The sequence below is a fragment of the Amphiprion ocellaris genome, chromosome 11 (assembly GCF_022539595.1).
Source record: "Amphiprion ocellaris isolate individual 3 ecotype Okinawa chromosome 11, ASM2253959v1, whole genome shotgun sequence".
Classification (NCBI taxonomy): Eukaryota; Metazoa; Chordata; class Actinopteri; family Pomacentridae; genus Amphiprion; species Amphiprion ocellaris.
Genome location: NC_072776.1, coordinates 34,291,738 through 34,314,132, shown reverse-complemented (window position 1 = coordinate 34,314,132; position 22,395 = coordinate 34,291,738). Strand labels below are relative to the sequence as shown.

At 38.6% G+C, this 22,395-nt stretch overlaps 1 protein-coding gene across 4 annotated transcripts in view; it reads left to right on the top strand.

The window, feature by feature from the left end:
* Positions 1-22,395, top strand: part of cntnap5a (contactin associated protein family member 5a) — a 172,540-nt gene that overhangs the window by 71,983 nt on the left and 78,162 nt on the right. For all 4 annotated transcript variants that reach the window (XM_055015104.1, XM_055015107.1, XM_055015106.1 and 1 more), the window contains 4 exons: positions 9,174-9,317; positions 10,450-10,609; positions 19,140-19,246; positions 20,490-20,609. In XM_055015104.1, the coding sequence (XP_054871079.1) occupies positions 9,174-9,317; positions 10,450-10,609; positions 19,140-19,246; positions 20,490-20,609 (531 nt within the window). The remainder of the gene's footprint in view (positions 1-9,173; positions 9,318-10,449; positions 10,610-19,139; positions 19,247-20,489; positions 20,610-22,395) is intronic.

Genomic DNA, 22,395 nt, shown 5'->3' with positions numbered 1-22,395 from the left:
GCGGATCACCTGTAGAGCAGCGGATCACCCGTAGAGCAGCGGATCACCCGTAGAGCAGCGGATCACCCGTAGAGCAGCGGATCACCTGTAGAGCAGCAGCTCACCCGTAGAGCAGCGGATCACCTGTAGAGCAGCGGATCACCTGTAGAGCAGCGGATCACCTGTAGAGCAGCGGATCACATGTAGAGCAGCGGATCACCTGTAGAGCAAACAGGAAGTGGTGGTGCATCATGGGAACGCACGTTGGAGATGTTAGAGGTTTAACCGAGTCGATGTGTGTTTCATTGCTTTTACATCTGTTTGCATTCATTTTATGTTTCTTTCTCATCATTTTTATGTTTTTGTGGTCATTTTACGTATCTTTGTGATTATTTTGTACATCTTCCTGGTCATTTTGTGTCTCTTTTAGTTGGTTTTAATGTCTTTTTTCGTCATTTTGTGTCTCTTTCTCATCATCTCATCTTTTTGCGTGTCTTTGTGATCATATTGTGTGTCTCTTTCATCGTTTTGTGTCGTGGTTATTTTGTGTGTCTTTGTAGTTGTTTTGCATCTTTTTTAGTCAGTTTTAATGGGTTTTTTCATCATTTTGTGTCTCTTCCTGGTTATTTTATGTTTCTTTGTGATTATTTTGTATGTCTTCCTGGTCACTTTGTCTGTCTTCTAGTCAGTTTTCATGTTTTTCTGGTCATTTTGTGTGTCTTTGTGGTCATTTTGCATGTAGTAAAGTTCTTTTTGTCTATCTAAAAGGTGGTTTCATGCCTGTTAACATTGAATCTACAGCTATTTGTTTTCATTTTGCATCTTTTTTATCCAGTTCTGTCTCCCTGTGGTTCATTTGTGTGTCTTTCTGGTGGTTTTGTCGGTCTTTGTTGCTGTTTTATGACTATTTTCTGTTGGTGTTGAGTCATTTTGTGCATCTTTTGTACATATTTTGCATTTATATTGGTTTGAGTCTCTTTGTGGTTGTTTTGTGTTTAGTTACAGCCATTTTGAATGTAGCACAGGTTCTTTTACGAGGCTAATAGGTGGTTTTATATCTGCATTGAATCTACATCTATTTATCTTCATTTCACATCCTTTTTTTAAAATCAGTTCTGTCTCTGTGGTTCATTTGTGTTTCTTTTTGGTGATTTTGTTGGTCTTTGTTGCTGTGTTATGGCTATTTTATGTTTGTTTTGAGTCATTTTGTGTGTCTTTGCTGTTGTTTTCTCTCAGTTTTCATTGGTTTTACTCCTGTTTGTTTTCATTCTGTGTCACTTTTATTGGGTCTCTGGAATCATTTTGTTTATTTGGTGTTTATTTTGCATTTTTATTGGTTTGAGTCTCTTTGCTGCCATTTTGCATGTAGTAGAGTTCCTTTTGTGTGTCGAACGGGTGTTTTTTTTTGCCTGTTTGCATGGAATCTACATCTATTTATCTTCATTTTGCATCCCTTTGTATTTGGTTGTGTCTCTCTGTGGTTCATTTGCGAGTCTTTCTGGTGGTCTTCGTCACTTTCTAGTCTGTTTTCTCCTGCCGTCTAAAATAATGGATTAATCCTGGAAGCCTGTTGACATTTCTCCCTCTCAAAATAACTCCTGCGACTGTCAGAATAATGAGAACTGGGTCGGACGAGAATCGGCTAATCAACCTGAACTTTACAGCCCCTCGAATGACAAACAAAAAAAACCCTGACACGTCTGGAATAAATGTGGATTTTAATTTCATTTCAATCCAGCATCTAGGACTTGGCTTTCCGAGTGTTTTTCTCCATCTTTGTGGCGACGAGCTGCAGACTGTGGCACATCCGTGTGAACACTGTGACCCAGAATAGCCTGTTTGCACAAAGAAGTCCAGCAGGGTTCTTGTTTGTGTTTCTTCAGGCAGACAAAGACAGACAGTGTCACCCTAATCCAAAATCTGGAGCCAGAACACGCCGGCTGCCGCAAGTAATTTTATCCGACTTACTTTTATCACCTTTGTCCTCAATAAACTCTGGAAAAAAAGTTTATTTTCTCGGAATTACTTGGAGAAAAATATCATCCAATACTCAGCGTGGGATTTCTTAGCGGAGATAACGCAGATAAGTGTGATTGTTTGGGGAAGTCAGGCTTTGGGCAGATGGTGGGCTGCAGGGAAATATAGATGGAGAAGACAACAATATTCCCTTTTATATAATTTACCTCCAGCTGCATTAAATTATCGATATGCACGAGGACGCTTTGGCAGCGAAAGGAAGAGTTTGACCCGGAGTCCCGAAGTAAAGGTTTCACCGCAAATGAATTTAGCTAAAGAGGGAGTCCGTCATTAGCTTGATATGAAGTGACTTTGGGGTGTTTGTCGGTTTATTTACTCAATTATTTTCATTAGGATTCCTCGTCTCGCTCCTCGGCTCGGTTTTTGGAGGTCACGGCTGAAATTAATATTGAGCAGGAGCTCCGATAGCATCTCGGTTACAAATTCAGGCAGTTAAGACGACCATTATCACGCTGAGAGATAATCCCCGAGATCTCAGCTGCTAAAACGTAGATTCATCCTCTGTAAAGGCGCTGCAGAAAAGCACACACTCAGGAGGTGGATTCCTTAATTACAGCAGGACGGTACGCTGGAAAAGGATGTTTGGTAGCAGCAGGAGATCTCCTCCATGATGGATGTCCTGAATCATAACCAAACAGTGAGATCAGAGCGCTGCTGAGGAATCCGTCTTCTTCCTGCCGAGCGTAAAGATCGGCTCGGTCAGTAAACAGGAGCAGCGCTGTGCACAGTCATGATCAGTTGAACTTAAAAAAACGCCACCTGTTGCTGGACTGTTGTGAAAATGCATCAACTCTCTTAGAATCAGGGGAACCTTGAGGAACCTGTTTTGTCCAAAATGAGTTAAAATTGTCCAAAATGACTAAATTGTCCAACCTAAATGGAAACCTGTCCCAAAATAACTCAAAAGCTGGCCAAAAAGACTCAAAAATTGACCAGTAATTTGTCAGAAATTATTTATAAACTGTGAAAAAAATCCAAATTGAGTGGAAACCTGTCCAAAATGGCTCAAGAACTGGCCAAAAAGATGCAAAAATCAGCTAGAATGACTTGAAAGCTGTCAAAAATGACTCAAAAATTGTTCAAATTGACTGGAAACCTGTCCCAAAATAACTCAAAAACTGGCCAAAAAGACTAACACATACTCAAAATGGTATAAAATTACTTACAATTTGTTCAGAATGATTGAAATTGTCCAACCTGCCTGGAACATGTCCAAAATAACTGAAAAACTGGCCAAAAAGACTCAACAATCTTCCAAAATGACCAGAAATTTTTCCGACACGAGTTGAAATTTTTCAAAAATTACTCAAAAATTGTCAAAATTGAGTATAAACCTGGCCAAAATTACTCAAAATAATCCAAAATGACTTAAGTGTTGTCCAATTTGACTGGAAACCTCTCCAAAATAACTGAGAAATTGTCCATTAAGACTCAAACATCAGCCAAAAATGATTAAAGTAAAAAATAGCTAGCTCAAAGTGACAAATAGTTAGCCGCACATAAGAAACACTTGGCTAAGAGTACTGGTAGCTACATGTATTGAATAGTTCGCTAAACATAACAAACCGTAAGCTAAAAGCAACAAATAGTTAGCCAACCATAGCAAATACTTGGCTAAAAGTAATAGGTAGCGAAAAATATTGAGTATTTAGCTAAACATAGCAAACAATTGGCTACAAGTAATGAAGGATGAGCTAAACAAAGCAATAGCTGGCTAAGAGTAATAAGCAGTTAGCTAAATATAGCACATGGTTGGTTAACAGTGATAAACTGTTCGCTAAAAGTTAAAAATAATTAGCTAAAAGTAATGAATGGTTGGCTAAACAAAGCAACAACTGGCCAAAAGTAATAGTTAGCTAAAAGTCTAAATAGATAGCTAAAAGTAATGAATAGTTAGGTAAACGTAAGAAATGGTTGGTTAAAAGACAGAAACAGCTAAATGCATAAATAGCTCAGTAATAAGTAATACGTGGTTACCTAAAATTGTTAAATAGTTAGCTTAACTATTGCATTTTAAATAATCATTTAATTTATTTTTCAACATCAATATGCTAAGCTACATAATAGGTAATATGCTACAAGTATCAGCTCATTGACAACTTTTAGCTTTGGTTCCTTTGGAGCTCCGAAGGTTCCTGAAGGCTCCTGTATTTCTAAGAGTGTAGTATCTCAATAAAAGCTCAGAAAACAGTGACAAATAGTTAGCCAAACATGACACTTGGCTAAAAGTACTAGTTAACTCAAAGTAATGAATAGCAAGATAAATATAGCAAACAGTTGGCTAAGAGTAATGAATAGTTAGCTAAATATAACAAGTAGTTGAGTAAAAGATGTAAATAGTTAGCTAAAAGTAATAAATAGTTGGCTAAACAAAACAAATAATTGGCTAAAAGAAATTAATAGATACTTTAAAATAATAAACAGTTAGCGGGATATAACAAATAGTTGGCTAAAAGTAATTAATAGTTAGCTAAAAGTAATAAATAGTTATCTAAACAGAACCAGTAGTTGGCTAAAAGAAGTAAATAGTTAGCTAAAAGTGATAAACAGTTAGCGAGTTGGCTAAAAGTAATTAATAGCTAGTTGAAAGTACTAAACAGCCAAACATAACAAATACTTGGCTAAAAGTGATGAGTAGTTGGTTAAACATACCAAATAGTTGGTTAAAATTAAACAGTTTTGTAAAAGTATGACATAGTTAGCTAAAATTAACAAAACGTTATAAAAAACAGTTAGTTTTCTACATAGAAACAGTGGTTCCCTAAAATGAATAAGTCCTGGAGGCTCCTGTACTTCTAAGAGTGTAATATCTCAATAAAAGCTCAGAAAACAGACTGTAGATTTGAATTAAAAGCGACTTTCTCTCAGTATTGTGTTACTGCAAAGCTGTTAGTGTTCATGTCATGTAGTGTTATGGTGAGCCGTCTCCTCAGTGTTACTGGACATGTCACCTGGCCGTTTACCGCTGCTTATTTTTCACTTTAACACCAGGAGAGCTTGAGCAGAAAAACTGTTGATTGCCGAGGCGCACAGGAGCGTTAACGTGGAAAGAATGTTGGAGCGAATCCCCCCCCGTTCAGGCCAGAAATGATCTGCGCTGACAGTGAAGGCTTAATTTTCACACGAGCAAACATGTTTGTCTTGCCGTGGAATCAGGAGATGCTCAGCGGGTACCAACATCCACGGCAGCTTCCTTCACCTCGCTAGCTCTGCATCTCTGCTGCCAGATGGGATTGTCAAGGACATGAGACAGCTGCCAGCGCAGCTTTACAGCAGTAATGACATGAAACTGTCACATGAAAATATATTTCCTGGAGGCAGCGGAGGCACTCGGAGAGAAGAAGAATTGCTTGTATTTTTACAGATCTCTGATTAGATGTGAGTCTCCGATAGCACGCTGACACTCCAGGACCAGATCAGGAGATATCTCTGACCTAAAAGGGCCGAAGAGCAACCCAGATTAATGCTCGCCCAGCAGCCCCTGCTGGCTCCACTGCTTCCTCCATGAAACAGCCAATGGAGTGAGGAAAAGGACAGTCTTCGGGGATGAAAGGCCCTGCTGTAAGCGACAGGCGTCATTAAACCCGCTGAAATTCTCCAGTTTCCCCGAGAGCCCGGGCAGATGTGATTCTTAGACCAACTAAAATAAGTCCCGCGGTGCACTCTGCGTGACTGTCTGGTCCCCTCGGAGCTCCGGGAGGCTCTCCTCGCCTTGCCTCGCCTCGGTCTGGATGCTAATTTAACGTGGAGGTGTGGCTCGCTCGTTTCATTCACAGCTGACATTGAGAGATCGTCCTCCGTGGAGACGAGCCGTCACCGTGGCAGGGAGGCAATTTCCTGAGGCGGCGGGGTGATTACATGTGACGACTTAGAGGTTCAGAGTGATTTGGTTTGAAAAAAAAGTGCACGTTTAAGCACTTTAAATGCACTCAAGGGACGATGTCGAGCTGGTGTTTTTACATCGACGTGATTTTTGTGTCTGTTTGGTTCACAGACAAGTTTATCTTTATGGTAGAGATTCAGGGAAACAAAGAGTCGCATAAAACAGCGTTTGAATTAGCATTAGCTCTCTGCAGATTTTCAGACAAACCTGAATTTTAACAGGATCGTGTCCTGCTTCAGAGATCTCCACACAGGATACTTCCTGTCTGAGTTGATCACCAACATGTTTAGTCAAGAAATGGACTTTGTGTAATATGACTCAGAAATTGTTCAAAATGTCTTTAAACTTGCCAAAAATCACACAAATTTTGTTTAAAATGACTCAAAATTGACCAAAATGTCTTTGAACCTGCCCAAAGTGACATAAAGATTGCCAAAAATGCCTCAATCTGGTCTCAAAAATGGTCCAAAATGACTCACTGGAAATGGCTTAAATGATGTCCAATATGGCAAAAACCTGTCCAAAAGGAATCCACGTGTCCAAAATGACTCCAAACGCCACGAAATGGCCCAACTGGACAAAAACTTCTGCAATATGTTATGTATATGTTGTGTATTCCTGATTTTATTTGCCTTGTTCTGGATGTACAGCACTTTGGTTCAATCAGTGGTTGTTAAAAGTGCTATAAAAATAAAGCTGGATTGGAAAAACTTTTGCAATATGACTCAAAATTCTCCAAAATGTCTTTAAACTTGGCCAAAATTACTCAGTATTTGCCCCAAATGACTCCAAAATGTCTTGAAAATGCTGCCAAAAATTGACCACAACTTTCCAAAAAATGTAAAAAAAAATCGATTAAACGGTTGTCCTAAATATCTTTTAATTTGCCCAAAGTGAGACAAAATTTACCCTGAATGACTCAAAAATGTCTTGAAAATGACCCAAAAATTGATCAAAATATCTTGAAACTTGTAAAACGTACTCAGAATTATCTGACAAGACAAAAACGTCTTCAATAGGAGTCAAAAAATGTCCAAAGTGTCTTTGAACTTGCCCAGAACGACTCTAAATATGCCCAAAATGACTCAAAATGTCTTGAAAATGACCCAAAAATTTACCAAAATGTCCAAACTAAAGGCAAAAAATTTGACTGCCACACAAAAATGTGTCCAATATAACTAAAAAAAATGTCCAAATTGACTCAAAACCTTCCAGAAAAGTCCCAAACTTGACATAAACCTGTCCCATATATAACAATTTTTGTAACACTATTGTCCTAAATGTCGTTTAATTTGCCCAAACTGAGACAAAATTTACCCTAAATGACTCAAAAACATCTTGAAAGTGACGCCAAAATTGATCAAAATTTCTTGAAACTTTCCAAAAATGGCCAAAAAATTGACTACTATGACAAAAACATGTCAGTATGCACACATTTTTTGCAATATGACTCAAGAATTTCCCAAAATGACTCCAAAACGTCTTGGAAATGACCCAACAATTATCCAAAAATGTCTTGAAACTTGCTTGAAATGATTCAAACTATGTGAGACAAGACAGAAACCCGTTTGGCTGTAATATTGACGGGTTTAGTAAAAAATAAACAGCACAAACTGTTTTGTCTTTTCCCACCGTCGCTCCACTTTTCCAGATGTAACTGATGAGCAGCTCCTTCGTTATCTCCTGACAAAAAGCCAAACGAGCTCGGCTGCATAAACGGCCGCTTCACATCAAAGCCGCTAATGCACCTACAGTATTTGTTGACGATAATTAGCAGCCAGGAAGGAGCTGACGTTACAGTAATTTTCTGCGCATTTGCATATCCACTTCATCGGCGTGATAAAATATGCGGCAGGAGTTTATCTGACAGCTGACAGAGCGGAGGAGGACGACGGAGGCTGGGAGCTCGGAGCGTCTCTCAACAGCTGCATGAAGGAGCCGAGCTGAGAGGGAAGCTCGGCGTTTGACAGCAGAACTGGCAGCTGCTGCTCCACTCAAACGGCATCTTTGACTCCAGCTAAACGTCTCAAATGAATATTCAAAAGGACGCCGGTACAGGAGCTGCTGCAGTGGAGTTACTGATGTTTAACGTTGAAAAATGACTTCAATATAACTCAAGCTTTGTCTTTAAATGTGCCCAAAGTGACATGAAAACCATGAAAGTGGTCCAAATGTGTTGTGAATGAGTCAAAAATGTCTTTAAACTTGCCCAAAATTCATGCAAAATGTGTCCCAAATTGTACAAAATGTCTTAAAAATGATACAAAACTTTACCAAAATGTCTTGAAACATGCTAAAAATTACTCTGAAAACTTGTCCAATATGAAAAACTTCTGCAATAAAAATTGTCCAAAATGACTCAAAACATTTTTAAAATTACCCAGAAATTGACCAAATTGTCTTTAAAGTTGCCCAAAACTTATGCAAAATGTGCCCAAAATTGTACAAAATGATACAAAAATTGACCCAAATGTCTTGAAACTTGACAAAACAGCAAGACGATGTGGAAATATTTCTTCAATGTAACTCAAAAGTTGTCTAAAATGTCTTTAAACGTGCCTAAAGGGACATGAAAATGGTCCAAAATCACTCCAGATGTGTCAAAATTTTTCAAAACCTGCTGAAAATGGCCCAAAATCATCAAGAATGACAGAAATGTGTCCAGTGCAGAAAAATGTCCACAAGATGACTCAAAACTCAAAATTGTCTTGAAACTTGCACAAAATAATTCAAAACATCTTTAAAATTACCCAGAAATTGGTACTAACATGCCTTGAAACTTGCCCAAAATTACGCAAAATGCCCCAAAATAGTAGAAAACGTCTTGAAAATTAGGCAAAAATGGCCCAAAATGACCCAAAACTTCTTGAAAATGGCACAAAAATAGTCCAAAATGAGAATGATGTCAAAATTGATCCAGCATGAAAGAAATGTGTCCAATATGACTGCAATATGACTTAAAAAATGTCCAATACTGTCTTTAAACATCCTGGGGATTGTCCAAAATACATCCAAAATTGTCCAGAATGTCTTTTAACTTGCCCAAAATGAGCAAAAAATGCCCAAAACTATCAAAAAAAGTCTTGAACATGACTCCAAAATTTACCAAAATGTTCCAAAAATGGCTCAAAAATTGTCCATCCAGACCAAAAAACATCAAATATATGAACTTGTCTGCAGTATGATTCATGTAAACATCCAAAAATGTGCTTTAACTCGCCCAGAATGATAGAAAAGGTCTTGGAAGTGACCAGTTTTGTGTCGTCGTCTTCAGGTCACCGAGTCAGCGATGGACTGTGGCACTCGGTGAGACTCGACACCAGGAACCTTCACATCTCCTTAACGGTGGACGGAGAACCTTCATCCAACATCGAGCTCTGGGAGCCAGTGGAGTCCAGAGGAAACTTCTTCTTTGGAGGTTGGTGGAGTCAGGAACACACGGGGAAGTTCTTCAAGTAAAAGTATTCAAAACATGAATATATTTCTAGACATTTAACTATTTATATTAGTTTTCATACTTGTTTCCTGTCTATTCTGTGTGAACAATGCCTGCAGTTCAGCTGACAAAATATCTCTGAAATCTCACAATTTTAAGCTTAAATTTTGTTAATTAATTTTCCCAATAAAACCAGTCATCACATATGATTACTTCAAGGACTGTCAGTAAGTTCGAAATCCACCTAATTTTTCTGTTTTTCCAGTTTCTAGCTCTGTTTAATAGTGTTTTTGGGTGATTTTTGTCAGTGGAAACAGCTCAACCATGGCTAGAAGTCAAAATCTGAAGAGAAAAAAAGTTTATTTGATGATTTATTTAGCAAAAATGTAAAAAAAAAAAAAAAAAACTGGAGCCAACATTTCAAACATCTTTTTCAAGTGTCATCAAGGTTACCAACACTGGAAAAATAAATGTGGGCTCTACATACTATAGATAATTATTATTAATGCCTAACTTTTGTTATTTTTCCTAATGAAACCAAAAGTGGGACATGATTAGTTCAAAGACTGTCAGTAAGTTGGAGATCCAATAAATATTTCTGTTTTTACACTTTTTAGCTCAGATTAATGGTGCAGCTTTGGAGATTTTTGTCAACAGTAACAGTACAACCATAGATAGAAGTCAAAATCAAGGAAAAAAGGGGAAAAATTGAGTTTATTTGAATATTTATTTAGCAAAAATGTAAAAAGTGTGGAATCAACATTTCCAACATTTTTTCAAGTGTCCACAGACGTTACCGACACTGGAAAAAATAATTAGAGGCTCTATATCCTGTAGATATTTCATTAAATACATTTTTGATCATCAGTTTCTATTTAAATGCTGTCTGCAGTTCAGCTGAAAACTAAAATATCACAATTTTAAGCTTAAATTTTCTTGTTTTTCCTAATGAAACCAAACATTACACATGATGAGTGTAAGGACTGTCAGTAAGGTGGAAACCTGGCTAATTTTCTGTTTTTACAGTTTGTATCTCAGATTAATGGTGTTTTTTGGTGATTTTTATAAAATTGACCTTCCTTTGAACTTCATAAACCCTGCGTATCGCCTGCAGGCTGCCCCTCCATGAACTGTCACGCCCAGATTCCGTCCTTCCAGGGATGCATGCAGCTCATCTTCATCAACGGCCAGCCCATGAACCTGAGCCTGGTGCAGCAGGGGCTGCTGGGAAACTACAACGAGCTGCAGCTGGACACGTGCAGCATAAAAGACAGGTAAGACTTGGGTTCATTTGAAGTGTGTGACATGAGGTCCTGCAGACCAAACAGGCTGACAGGATGTCCAATTAAAGAGCAGAAACCTAGAAGCTAACAAGCTGCTGCTAACAGGCTGCTGCTGACAGGCTGCTGCTAACAGGCTGCTGCTAACAGGCTGCTGCTGACAGGCTGCTGCTGCTGCTAACAGGCTGCTGCTGACAGGCTGATGCTGACAGGCTGATGCTGCTAACAGGCTGCTGATGCTGACAGGCTGCTGCTAACAGGCTGCTGCTGACAGGCTGATGCTGCTAACAGGCTGCTGATGCTGACAGGCTGCTGCTAACAGGCTGCTGCTGACAGGCTGATGCTGACAGGCTGCTGATGCTGACAGGCTGCTGATGCTGACAGGCTGCTGATGCTGACAGGCTGCTGCTGCTAACAGGCTGCTGCTGACAGGCTGATGCTGACAGGCTGCTGATGCTGACAGGCTGCTGATGCTGACAGGCTGCTGCTGCTAACAGGCTGATGCTAACAGGCTGATGCTGACAGGCTGCTGCTAACAGACTGCTGCTAACAGGCTGATGCTAACAGGCTGATGCTGACAGGCTGCTGATGCTGACAGGCTGCTGATGCTGACAGGCTGCTGATGCTGACAGGCTGCTGCTGCTAACAGGCTGATGCTGACAGGCTGATGCTGACAGGCTGCTGCTAACAGGCTGATGCTAACAGGCTGCTGCTAACAGGCTGATGCTAACAGGCTGCTGCTAACAGGCTGATGCTAACAGGCTGCTGCTAACAGGCTGATGCTAACAGACTGCTGCTAACAGGCTGATGCTAACAGGCTGCTGCTAACAGGCTGATGCTAACAGGCTGCTGCTAACAGGCCGCTGCTAACAGGCCGCTGCTAACAGGCTGATGCTAACAGGCTGCTGCTAACAGGCTGATGCTAACAGGCTGCTGCTAACAGGCTGCTGCTGACAGGCTGCTGCTGACAGGCTGATGCTGACAGGCTGCTGATGCTGACAGGCTGCTGATGCTGACAGGCTGCTGCTGCTAACAGGCTGATGCTAACAGGCTGATGCTGACAGGCTGCTGATGCTGACAGGCTGCTGATGCTGACAGGCTGCTGCTGCTAACAGGCTGATGCTAACAGGCTGATGCTGACAGGCTGATGCTGACAGGCTGCTGCTGCTGACAGGCTGCTGCTGCTAACAGGCTGCTGCTGACAGGCTGATGCTGACAGGCTGCTGCTGCTGACAGGCTGCTGCTGCTAACAGGCTGATGCTAACAGGCTGATGCTGACAGGCTGATGCTGACAGGCTGCTGCTGCTGACAGGCTGCTGCTGCTAACAGGCTGCTGCTGACAGGCTGATGCTGACAGGCTGCTGATGCTGACAGGCTGCTGATGCTGACAGGCTGCTGCTGCTAACAGGCTGATGCTAACAGGCTGATGCTAACAGGCTGATGCTGACAGGCTGCTGCTAACAGACTGCTGCTAACAGGCTGATGCTAACAGGCTGTTTCTGACCAATGGTTCACTGTCAGCATGTCACTCCTCCTCATCTGCTCTCTGTCGCTGGTTTTACAAACATCTCAGTCAGTTTGCATCTTTTCATTGGGCTTTTGTCATGATTTCCTGATATATATTTTTTTACATCTTTGAAGTCTTTCTGTTTTTGCTCATTTTGTGTCTCCTAACATTAATTTAGTGTCTCTCTCTGGTCTTTTTTTTGAGTCCAAATTTGACCGTTTTACATCACATCTTGGTTGTTTTGCAGCTCTTTGTCACCATTCCTTCTGTTTGTGTATCATAATGTTGATTTTGTGTCTCTTTGTGGTCATTTTTTAGTCCCATTTTGGTAATTTTGCATGTCTTTATTGGTGTGCGCTATGCTAACAAGCAGCTCTGACTCATTACGCTACACAGCTGTGTGCCTCGTCAACAAACAGCTCTTAGAAACAAACCAGGAGGAGATTGTTCTCATTCGGAGGACGATCAAACAGGAAGTGACAGAATGACGGAGCAGGATGCAGGTTTTACTGAGCAGCAGCCATCTTTACTGGGGGCAGGCTGTGGTTGTTGTGGTTTCATCATCGCTAACACACCCATAGATGACAGAGCTGTGGTTGTTGAGGTTTCATCCTGGTTAAAACAGTGATAGATGACAGAGCTGTGGTGGTTTTACCTCATTCTGTGTCTCATACTCTTGATTTGGTTTCTGTTTGTGGTGATTTTGGACTTCTTTAGGATGATTTTATTCCATTTTGTTTAGTTTTGTATTTGGTTGTTTTCTTCCTTTTTTGATTGTTTCGTGTCACATTTGGAACATTTTGAGTCTTATTTTAGTCATTTCTGCATCTTTTTGTTGCTGTTTTGTCTGTTTTTGGTCATTTTGTGTCTCTTTTGTGGTCATTTTACATCTCTTTATGGTTGTTTTTGTTCATCTTTGGTTGTTGTTTTTGTCATTTTTTCTCTTTTTAGTCATTTTCTTCTTCCATTTTGGTAATTTTGTCTCTCCTTTCTGTTTTGTTTTTTTTTTTTCTTTTTTTGGTTATTTTGTGTAACATTTTGGTCATTTTGTGTCTCTTCTGTGGTCATTTAGCATCTTTTCAAGGTTGTTTCTTTTCCATTTTAGTCTTTTTGGTCATTTTATGTCTCATATTGTTAATTTTGTGTGTTTATGGTCATTTATTGTCCAATTTTGATAATTTTCTGACACCTATTGTTAATTTTGTGTTATTTTTTGCATTGCTTTTTGAGCCCATTTTGTGTCTCATATTGTTAATTTTATGTGTTTTTATGGTTGCTTTTGGTCCATTTCAGTAAATTTTCTGTCTCATATTTTTTATTTTGTGTCTAAATATAGTTGATTTGGTTCCGCTTTGGTCATTTTGCGTTGCATTTGGGACATCTTATGTCTGACTTTAGTCATTTTGAATCTATTTGTTGCAATTTTGTCAGTTATTGGTAATTTTTTTTGTCCCATTTTGTTAATTTTGTGTCTTTTTATGGTTGTTTTAATTCCACATTGGTCATTTTGTGTCTCTTATTGTCTATTTTGTGTCTCTTCTGTGGTCATTTTGCAGCATTTCTTGATTATTTTTTTTTGTCCCATTTTGGTTGTTTTTTTTTCTCATTTTGTTCATTTAGCATCTTTTCAAGACTGTTTTTGTTTAATTTAGGTCTTTTTGTGTCACATTTGGACCACTGTGTCTGATTTTAGCCATTTTGCATTGTTTTATGATTGTTTTTGTTCTATTTTGGTCATTTTGCCTCTTTTGGGTCCCGTTTTGTGTCTTATATTGTTGATTTTATGTTTTTTATGGCTATTTTTGGTCCATTTTGTTTGATTTTGTGTCTCACATTGATAATTTTATGTCTTTATATGGTGGTTTTGGTTCCACATTGGTCATTTTGTGTCTCATATTGTTAATTTTGGTTCATTAGTTTTCAGCATTTTGTGTGTTTGTCTGCCGTTAGTGGAGCGTTTTCAGAGCGTTTCTGTGAACGGTGCAGCTTCACAGCGACTCGGCCGAACCATTAAGGGCTCCGTGGCTCGAGGGAACGTGGGAAATATTGCAGCAGAATGCAGAAGTAGACGGGGGAAACGTTCCCACCATGATAATGCAGTGTGGCAGCTGCATCGATTACTTTCTGCTGCTCACTTCATCAAACTCTAATCACGGTTTTAGGAATCCGCTGCTGTAAACTCCTGCTTTCAGGTAAATCTGACATTAAAACGCTGTATTTCTGCTAGCATCTAGCTAACGTCTACTGCAGCCTGCATGTGAGGCGTTTAGGGAACTTCTGGAAACTGTACCATCTATTGATGAACAGATGTTTAAAGGACAATTTTATTCATTCTGATCATTTTGTGTCTTATTGCTGCTATTGTCTCTTTTTTTTAGACTATTTTTGTGTCAAAATTTTGGACATTTTGTCAGATTTTAGCAGTTCTGCATCTTGTTATTGGCATTTCCCTTTTATGTGGGCGTTTTTTTGTTGAGTTTTGGTCGTTTTGTGTTACATTTAGGACATTTTCTGTCTGATATTTTGTCATTTTGCATCTTTCCGTTGCCATTTCACTTATTGTTTTTGTTTTTTTTAACCATTTGGTCATTCTGTGTCTCATATTGTTAATTTTGTCGCATGGTGTCCATTTTGCGTCTTTTTATGGTTGTTTTTGCTCCACTTTGGTCATTTTGTGTCATATTTAAGGCATTTTCTGTCTCATCTTGGTTGTTTGGCATCTGTTTGTTGTCATTTTGCATCTCTTTATGGTTGTTTTTGTCCCCATTTCTTGGTTGTTTTTCTCTGTTCTTTTGTATCTGGTCATTTTGTGTCCCATATTTTTAATTTTATGTTTCTTTGTGGCCATTTTCCAACTTTTCGGGGTTGTTTTTCTCCATCTTGTGTCAAATTTGGATCATTTTATGTCTCTCTTTATGGTTGTTTTTGTCCATATTTGGTCACATCTTAATTGTGTCTTTGGCCCCCTTCTTTCTGCTTTTGGTCATTTTCTGTTTCAAATTGGGGTTTTTTTGTCTGTTTGTGGTCATTTTCTATCCTTTTATGGTTGTTTTTATCCCATTTTGATCATTTTGTGTCTCTTGTCAATTTTGTGTCTTTTTGTGGCTGTTTTCATTCTGTTTTGCTAATTTTGTCTAACATTCCGAACATTCTTTGTGTGATTTTAGACATTTTGCATGTTTTTATGGTTGTCTTTTTCGGCACATTGTGTCACATTTAGAGCATTTTCTGTTCTTTGTGGTGATTTTGTGTCTCATATTCTTAGTTTTTTTCTGTTTGTGGTCATTTTCCATCTCTTTATGGTTGTTTTAATCCCATTTTGAGCATTTTATGTCTCTTTGTGGTCGTTTTGTATCTTTTTATGGTTTTTGTCCGAGACAGTTTTGCATCTGTCTATGGCTGTTTTTGTCACATTTTGTGTCACATTTGGATCATTTTAAGTCTCTTTGTGGTCATTTTCCATCTCTTTATGGTTGTTTTTTTCCCATTTTGTGTCACATTTGGATCATTTTTGCAACTTTTTGTGGTCATTTTGCATCTTTTTATGCATTTTTTGTCCCATTTTTGTCGTTTAGTGTCACATTCTGATTGTTTTGTAGCACTTTGTAACTACTTTTTCTGTTTTTGGTCATTTTCTGTGTTATACTGTTAATTTTGTGTCTTTGTGATCATTTTGCATCTTTTTATGCTTGTTTTTGTCCAATTTTCTGTCACAGTTGGATAATTTTGTGTCTCTGTGGTAATGTTTTTGTCATATACTCTTTATTTTGTGTCTTTTTGTGGTCATTTTGCATCTTTTTATGATTGTTTTTGTACATTTTCTGTCAGATTTAAAACATTTTGTGTCTTTGTGGTCATTTTGCATCTTTCCATGGTTGTTTTTGTCACATTTAGATCATTTAGTGTCTCTTGGTGGTCATTTTACTCGTCTTTACGTCTCATTTTCTTCCCTCTTCCGAGCTAGAGCAAACATTTGCGATGTTATCTACGTTATTTCAGCCTTTTGTCTGTGCGACCAGAGCGGCCGTCGGATTGATTATTGCTTCGATATCAACCGTCGGTGTTTAATGAAGCCGGAGTGGACGAGAGAATGAACTTTTATCGCCGTTAATCTGCCTTTTTCTGCCGGTCTAATGACGCCTAGTGACTGGGAGCGTTGTGTAATTTCAACAACAGAAAATAGGCAGGCGGTAATTAAAGCGGCGGCTGCAACCTCATCCATGTTGCGGCTGCAGTTAATAGGTGAAGAGATGAAGTGTATGAAATTATAGATGCATCCTTGAAAGGCTGGCAATTATGTGTAACTGAAGGAGGCTCGAGGAAGGCACTGTTAATCACAAGACTTTGTGCTGGTCGTGGTGAAATCCCATTAGCAGCAGCAGCGTTGTGGTCTGAAGGTGACAGAGACGCTCTTATTTTTAGAGACGTCAAAGAGAAGACGGTCCGATTTCAGTCATGTAGCTTCATCTTTATGCTGCTGTTTGGTCACGTTGGGGTCATTTTTGTACATTTTCAAGGTTGTTTTTGTTCCATTTTGGTCGTTTTATGTCTGATATAGTTAATTTTGTGTCTTTCAATGGTCATTTTGTGCCTTTTTATGGTTGTTTTTGTTCCATTTTGATTAATTGTGTCTTATATTGTTAATTTTATGTGTTTACATGATTGTCTAGGTTCCACTTTGGTCGTTTTGCATGTCTTTGTGGTTATTTTTGTCTCAATTTTGGTCCTTTTGTGTCTCTTATTATTAATTTTGTGTCTTTTAATGGTCATTTTATGTCTTTAAGGTTGTTTTTCTTCAGTTTTGGTTGTTTTGTGTCTCATATTGTTAATTTTCTGTCTTTTGATGGTTATTTTTGTTCCATTTTGGTCATTTTGTGTCGTTTTGCATCTCTTTCCATTTTTGTTGTTTTGTGTCTCATATTGTTCATTATTGCAGCTGTTAATTACGGTGGCCGAGAGGTGCAAACCAAATTTACATAATGCCAAACACTTTTACAACCTCCAAGACAAATTTACAAGCGACAAAACACTTTAACAAATCCAAATGTAACCAGAAAGGGAATGTCCCAACTCCAGGATTGATCCGCAAGTGTTGCCATTTTGTCACTTTGAAGCTATTGTTTGTCCCATTTTTAGTCACTTTGTGTCCCTTTATTGTCATTTTGCATATTTTTATGGTTGTTTTTGTCCATGTGTGATCATTTTGTTTCAAATCTTGATTATTCTGCATCTCTATATAACTATTCTTTCTGGATTTTGTAATTTTGTGGCTCATGTTGTTGGTTTTGCATGTCTTTGTGGTTGTTTTTGCTCCATTTTGGTGTTTTTTGTGTCACATTTGGAACATTTGGTGTCCGATTTTAGTCCTTTTGCATTTTTTCAATGTTGTATATGTTCGTTTTTTTCATTTCGTGTCTGATTTCAGTCATTTTGCATCCCTTTGTTGTTGTTTTGTCTCTCTGTGGTTATTTTTAGTTGCATTTTTGTCATTTTGTGTCACATTTTGTTAATTTTGTGTCTTTTAATGGTTGTTTTTGTTCTATTTTATGTCACATTTGGAACATTTTGCATCTGATTTTCGTCATTTTGCATCCTTTTATAGTTGTTTTTGTTCCAGTTTGGTTGTTTTGTGTCTTATTTCAGTCTTTTTGCGTGTCTTTAGATGCTGTTTTACTCTGAAGGTGACAGAGATGCTTTTATTTCTCAGGCCGTCTCTGGTTTTTGTGTTGTTTTTTTTCATTTCACCGACATGAATGTGCAGCAGACGAGTGTTTCTGGGTTTGCTCCAGAGCAGCAGCAGAACAAAAGCAGGAGCTTTTTCCTACCTGATGGGTAAAAGATGAGTTCAGTAAACAGCAGAATGATTCCGCTCTGATCTTCTCCAAAGAACAACAAACAGAAGCTTTGTTTGCTCTGGAAGCAGGAAGAGGCTGGAAAAGGCAGATAATAGAAGCTTATTAGGAGAAACTGGAGATTTTTCAATTAGTCAGCTGACGGCCAAATTAATAAACACCCATCGGATAATTAATTAATCACCAGCGACCGGCAGCCAAACCCTCAGATCACTTTGATTTATACGTCTGTGGTTGGTGTTTTATTCTCTCTGATGAAGTTCTGCTGCTTCATCTCCAGTTTTCTCTCTTTACGCTCCGTTTACGTCAGATTTAGTCTCTGGTTTTACAAGTTTGGCGTCTTTTTGGCCCATTTTCATCATTTTGTGTCTCATACTGATAATTTTGTGCCTCATTGTGTGGTGATTTTGCAGCTTTTTATGGTTGTTTTTGATCCATTTTGTTTTTTTTGTGTCACATTTGTGTCTTTTTATTGATATTTTGTGTCTCTAGGTTGTTTTTAATGCTGTTTTGGTCATTTTTAATCTGATTTTAGACATTTTGCACCTCTTCACAAGCATTCTTCCTGTTTTTGGTCATTTTGTGTCTCATAATGTTCATCTTGTGTCTGTCTGTGGTGACTTTTTTCTCAGTTTGGTAATTTTGTGCAACATCTTGATTATTTTGCATCTCTTTGTAACCACTTTTTTGTCAGTTTTTTTTTCTCATTTTGTGCCTCTTTATTGTTGATTTTATCCATTTTGGTTGTTTTATGTCACATTTGGAACATTTTCTGTTCGATTTTAGTCATTTTACATGTTTTTTGTCACTATTTTGTCTCTCTGTGGTTGTTTTTGTCTCAGTTTTGTTCGTTTGTGTCTCATCTTGATTATTTTGCATTTCTTTGTAACCACTTTTTGTTTTTTGCTCTTTTGTGTCTCATATTGTTAATTTTGTGTGTCTTTATGGTTGTTTTTGATCCATTTTAGTTGTTTTGTGTCATCAATCTGTCTCTTTGTAGTTATTTTTGCTCCTTTTTGCTCCTGTCGTGCCTCATATTGTTTCTTATTTCTGCCTAATACTGTACATCTTGCATTGTTTCTGACTCTTGGTGCATCAGAATGCTGTTTCCTCTCCTGTTAATGCTCTTTTGTGACTGCTGCCCTGCTGCCCTGTTCTCTTCCAGATGCCTTCCTAACCTGTGTGAACACTCGGCCCGCTGCTCCCAGACGTGGACTTCGTTTTCCTGCGACTGTTCGGGGACGGGATACTCCGGAGCCACGTGCCACAACTGTGAGCGTCTTTTTCCATTTTCTCCAGTCGTGTCGTTGATTTTCCTCCTGGCTCCTTAAACAGTGTCAGACCCGCCGTGGAGGAGTTTCTCCTCACCGCTGTCGCTCCGTGACACCGCCTTGATGGTTGCCGCGGAGACAGCTGTTGGAAAGTGTGTGTGGAGGGCCCAGAATACTGATGTCTTGTTTATACGCTGCTGTTGGAGGGAACATGGCAGATAAGAGACGGCTGCTGAATTAGAAGTGGTTCCTTTCATCAGGTTCCTCCAAGAAAAAAAACCCTCCAGAATCTACTTTTCCATCTGCAGCTCAGACCTGAATATCTGAAGCTAAAAAAGTCCAGCAGAGTTCAGACAGGAAGCAACACGGAGCTTTACTGCAGGGTTAAAAAGGCTTTTATTCTGAAATATCTTCAGTTCCAATAAATAAATAAAGGCTGCAGACAAATAAAGAAAATCCCAGCTGGTATTCAACCAGAATAAAACAAACCTGTAGATAAACTAACAGCTTTATGAGTCTAAATTAAATAAATCAACATAAACAGCTGGTTTTAGTGTAATCTTTACTACATTATCTGCTGATTTCACCTCTTTTTGTTGTCATTATCATGTTAAATCTTGGTGATTTTCTAAATTTTCATCATGGAATTGGGTTTTTTTTGGAATGATTTAGTCTTTTTATGGTGACTTCACACTTTTATGATTTGTAATTTAGTGTTTCTGGAATCTTTGTGGTGTTTTAGCATCTTTTTTGTAATTTTGTTTTTTTTTTTGTTATAATTTTGCATCGTTTTGTTATAATATTGCCTCTTCCATTGTAAATTTCCATCTTTTGGGACAGTTTTGTGCTTTGTATTGATTTTGCATCTCTTGTGATTTTGCATCTTTTTGCTGTCATTTTGTGTCTTTTTCTAATAATTTATAATCTTTGTGTGATAATTTTGCCTCTTTTCTGTTGATTTACCATCTTATTATGATAGTTTTACGTCTTTTTGTGGTGAATTTGGATCTTTTCATGGTAGCTTTTGTGGCATTTTTGCATATTTTTGTCTTTTTATTGTGATTTTTGGTGGTTTTGTTGTTTTCATTGCGATTTCATGTCTTTTCTTGACAATTTTGCATGTTTTTAAAGGCTCTTTTGCAGTGATTTTGTCTCTTTTTGAATTAATTTTTTCCCATATTTGTGACAGTTGTGCATATTTTTGTGGAAATTTAGCATCTCTTCCTGCATTCTGTCCTCTGCAGCCATCTACGAGTCGTCCTGCGAGGCCTACAAGCTGAGTGGCAGCTCGTCCGGCTTCTACTTCATCGACCCTGACGGCAGCGGCCCCCTGGGGCCCACACAGGTGTACTGCAACATGACAGGTGAGCTCTGGGCGTCTCGTCACCTTTGGCTCCGTTCGACTGGCAGAAAGCTCACCGCAAAGACTTCGTATCGATCGGCGTGTTGATACAGTCTTCATTAACAGAACTTATCGCCGTGGGTTTAGAGGTCGCAGGGAGCGGCGACGGCTCCTCAAATTAAAGAGATTACAACTTAACAAGCTCATAGATCTGGAAACCTCCTGTGCTGGCCTCCAGAGGCGACGCCGTCCACCAGAGCAGGAGGTCATCGGAGTCAGGAGCCTCCCAGGAGTTTAATCTGCCAGCAAGTTTCACTGATGTCGGGCAGAAAGACGCTCGGAGCTCTGGACGGCTGCAGGGAAACAAGGATTTTAGATGTTAGATCAGAAAACAACATAAAAACACCAAAACAGCTGAGATCTGCACGGAGTTATTTCTGGGTTATTCCATCTCTGATGTGCTTGAAGCTGATTTTTAATCATAAACTATTAGTATTTATTCTAAACCAGTTAAACTTGCCAAACCTGCCCAATCACTTCAAATTCAATGGAAATAACAGTTTGTTTGTTTTTTTTATTTTTGTGACCGAGTATTTCATAAATATTATTTTACATGTTTAGTAGCAACACGTGCTTCACAAAATATCACCTGCTGATTCTGTATTCTCAGGATTTTTTGTTAGAGCTCAAAGACAGAACTTTTCCTGACAGCTTCAATCTTTTTCATATTTCAACTCACAAACAATCAGAGATTATTTGATCTATTCATCCAATATTATAGACTCTGAATGAATGACATGATGAGAAACAGATAACATTTCAGGTTTTTATCTTTAATAATTCCTCAGATATTGATCTTCAAACAGTCTCAAATTTCTAAATTTCATGTGAAAAAAAACAACTAAACGTAGGTCGACTGATACTCTTAAAATCAAAGTCTTTTTGGAAAGTATTTGATATATCAAGATAAAACTTTCCAAATATCCAGATTTTGTGCACTAAATAGGATTTAATTTGCTTTGAAGATGCTGTAGAGTCATGAAATAAAGCTTCCATTCACTTAAAGTCCACGTTTATCATCAATCTTTCGTTTCCAGTGACTCCTAGAACTTTGAATTTATGATGGAATCATAGAAACACAAAACAATCCTGTATTTCATAGATTCATTAAAGGTCTTCTGGAAATATAACAATATAGCATCTTGAATGATCAGTTTTGTTGATGTAGAAAGTTGTGTTAATCTAATTTTCTTAGTTTCGTGACCTCTTAACTTCTCCTGAGTGATTCCAGTCGACTACAGCTGCTGACTCCTCTGAGTAAACATATAAATATTCAAACAGAAATGTTAATATTTGGTTAAATTTGTCCATTTCCTCCTCAGTTGGGTTCTTCTGGTTCCAACCTTCTGGTTTCTCTTTGACTCCTCTGGACAGAATTGGTTCAGTTCAACTAAACTTGTCGTCTTTCTGACTCAGACTTGTTTCTTCATCAGTCCACAGGTTTTTGATGGGTTTAAGTCAGGACTTTGGGGAGACCAGTCTAGAACCTTCATTCCAGCCTGATGGAACCATTTCTTTACCACGTCTGATGTGTGTTTGGGCTCATTGTCTGGTTGAAACATCCAACTGTGTCCAAGATCAACCTTCTGCTGATGGTTTTAGGTTTTCCTGAAGAACATGGAGGTGATCCTCCTTCTTCATTAATTTACTTTGTGTAAAGCTCCAGTTCTACAGAGCATGATACTGCCACCTCCATGCTTGATGGTAGGTTTGGTGTTCTTGGAGTTAAAAAAATAACAGACCCGCCC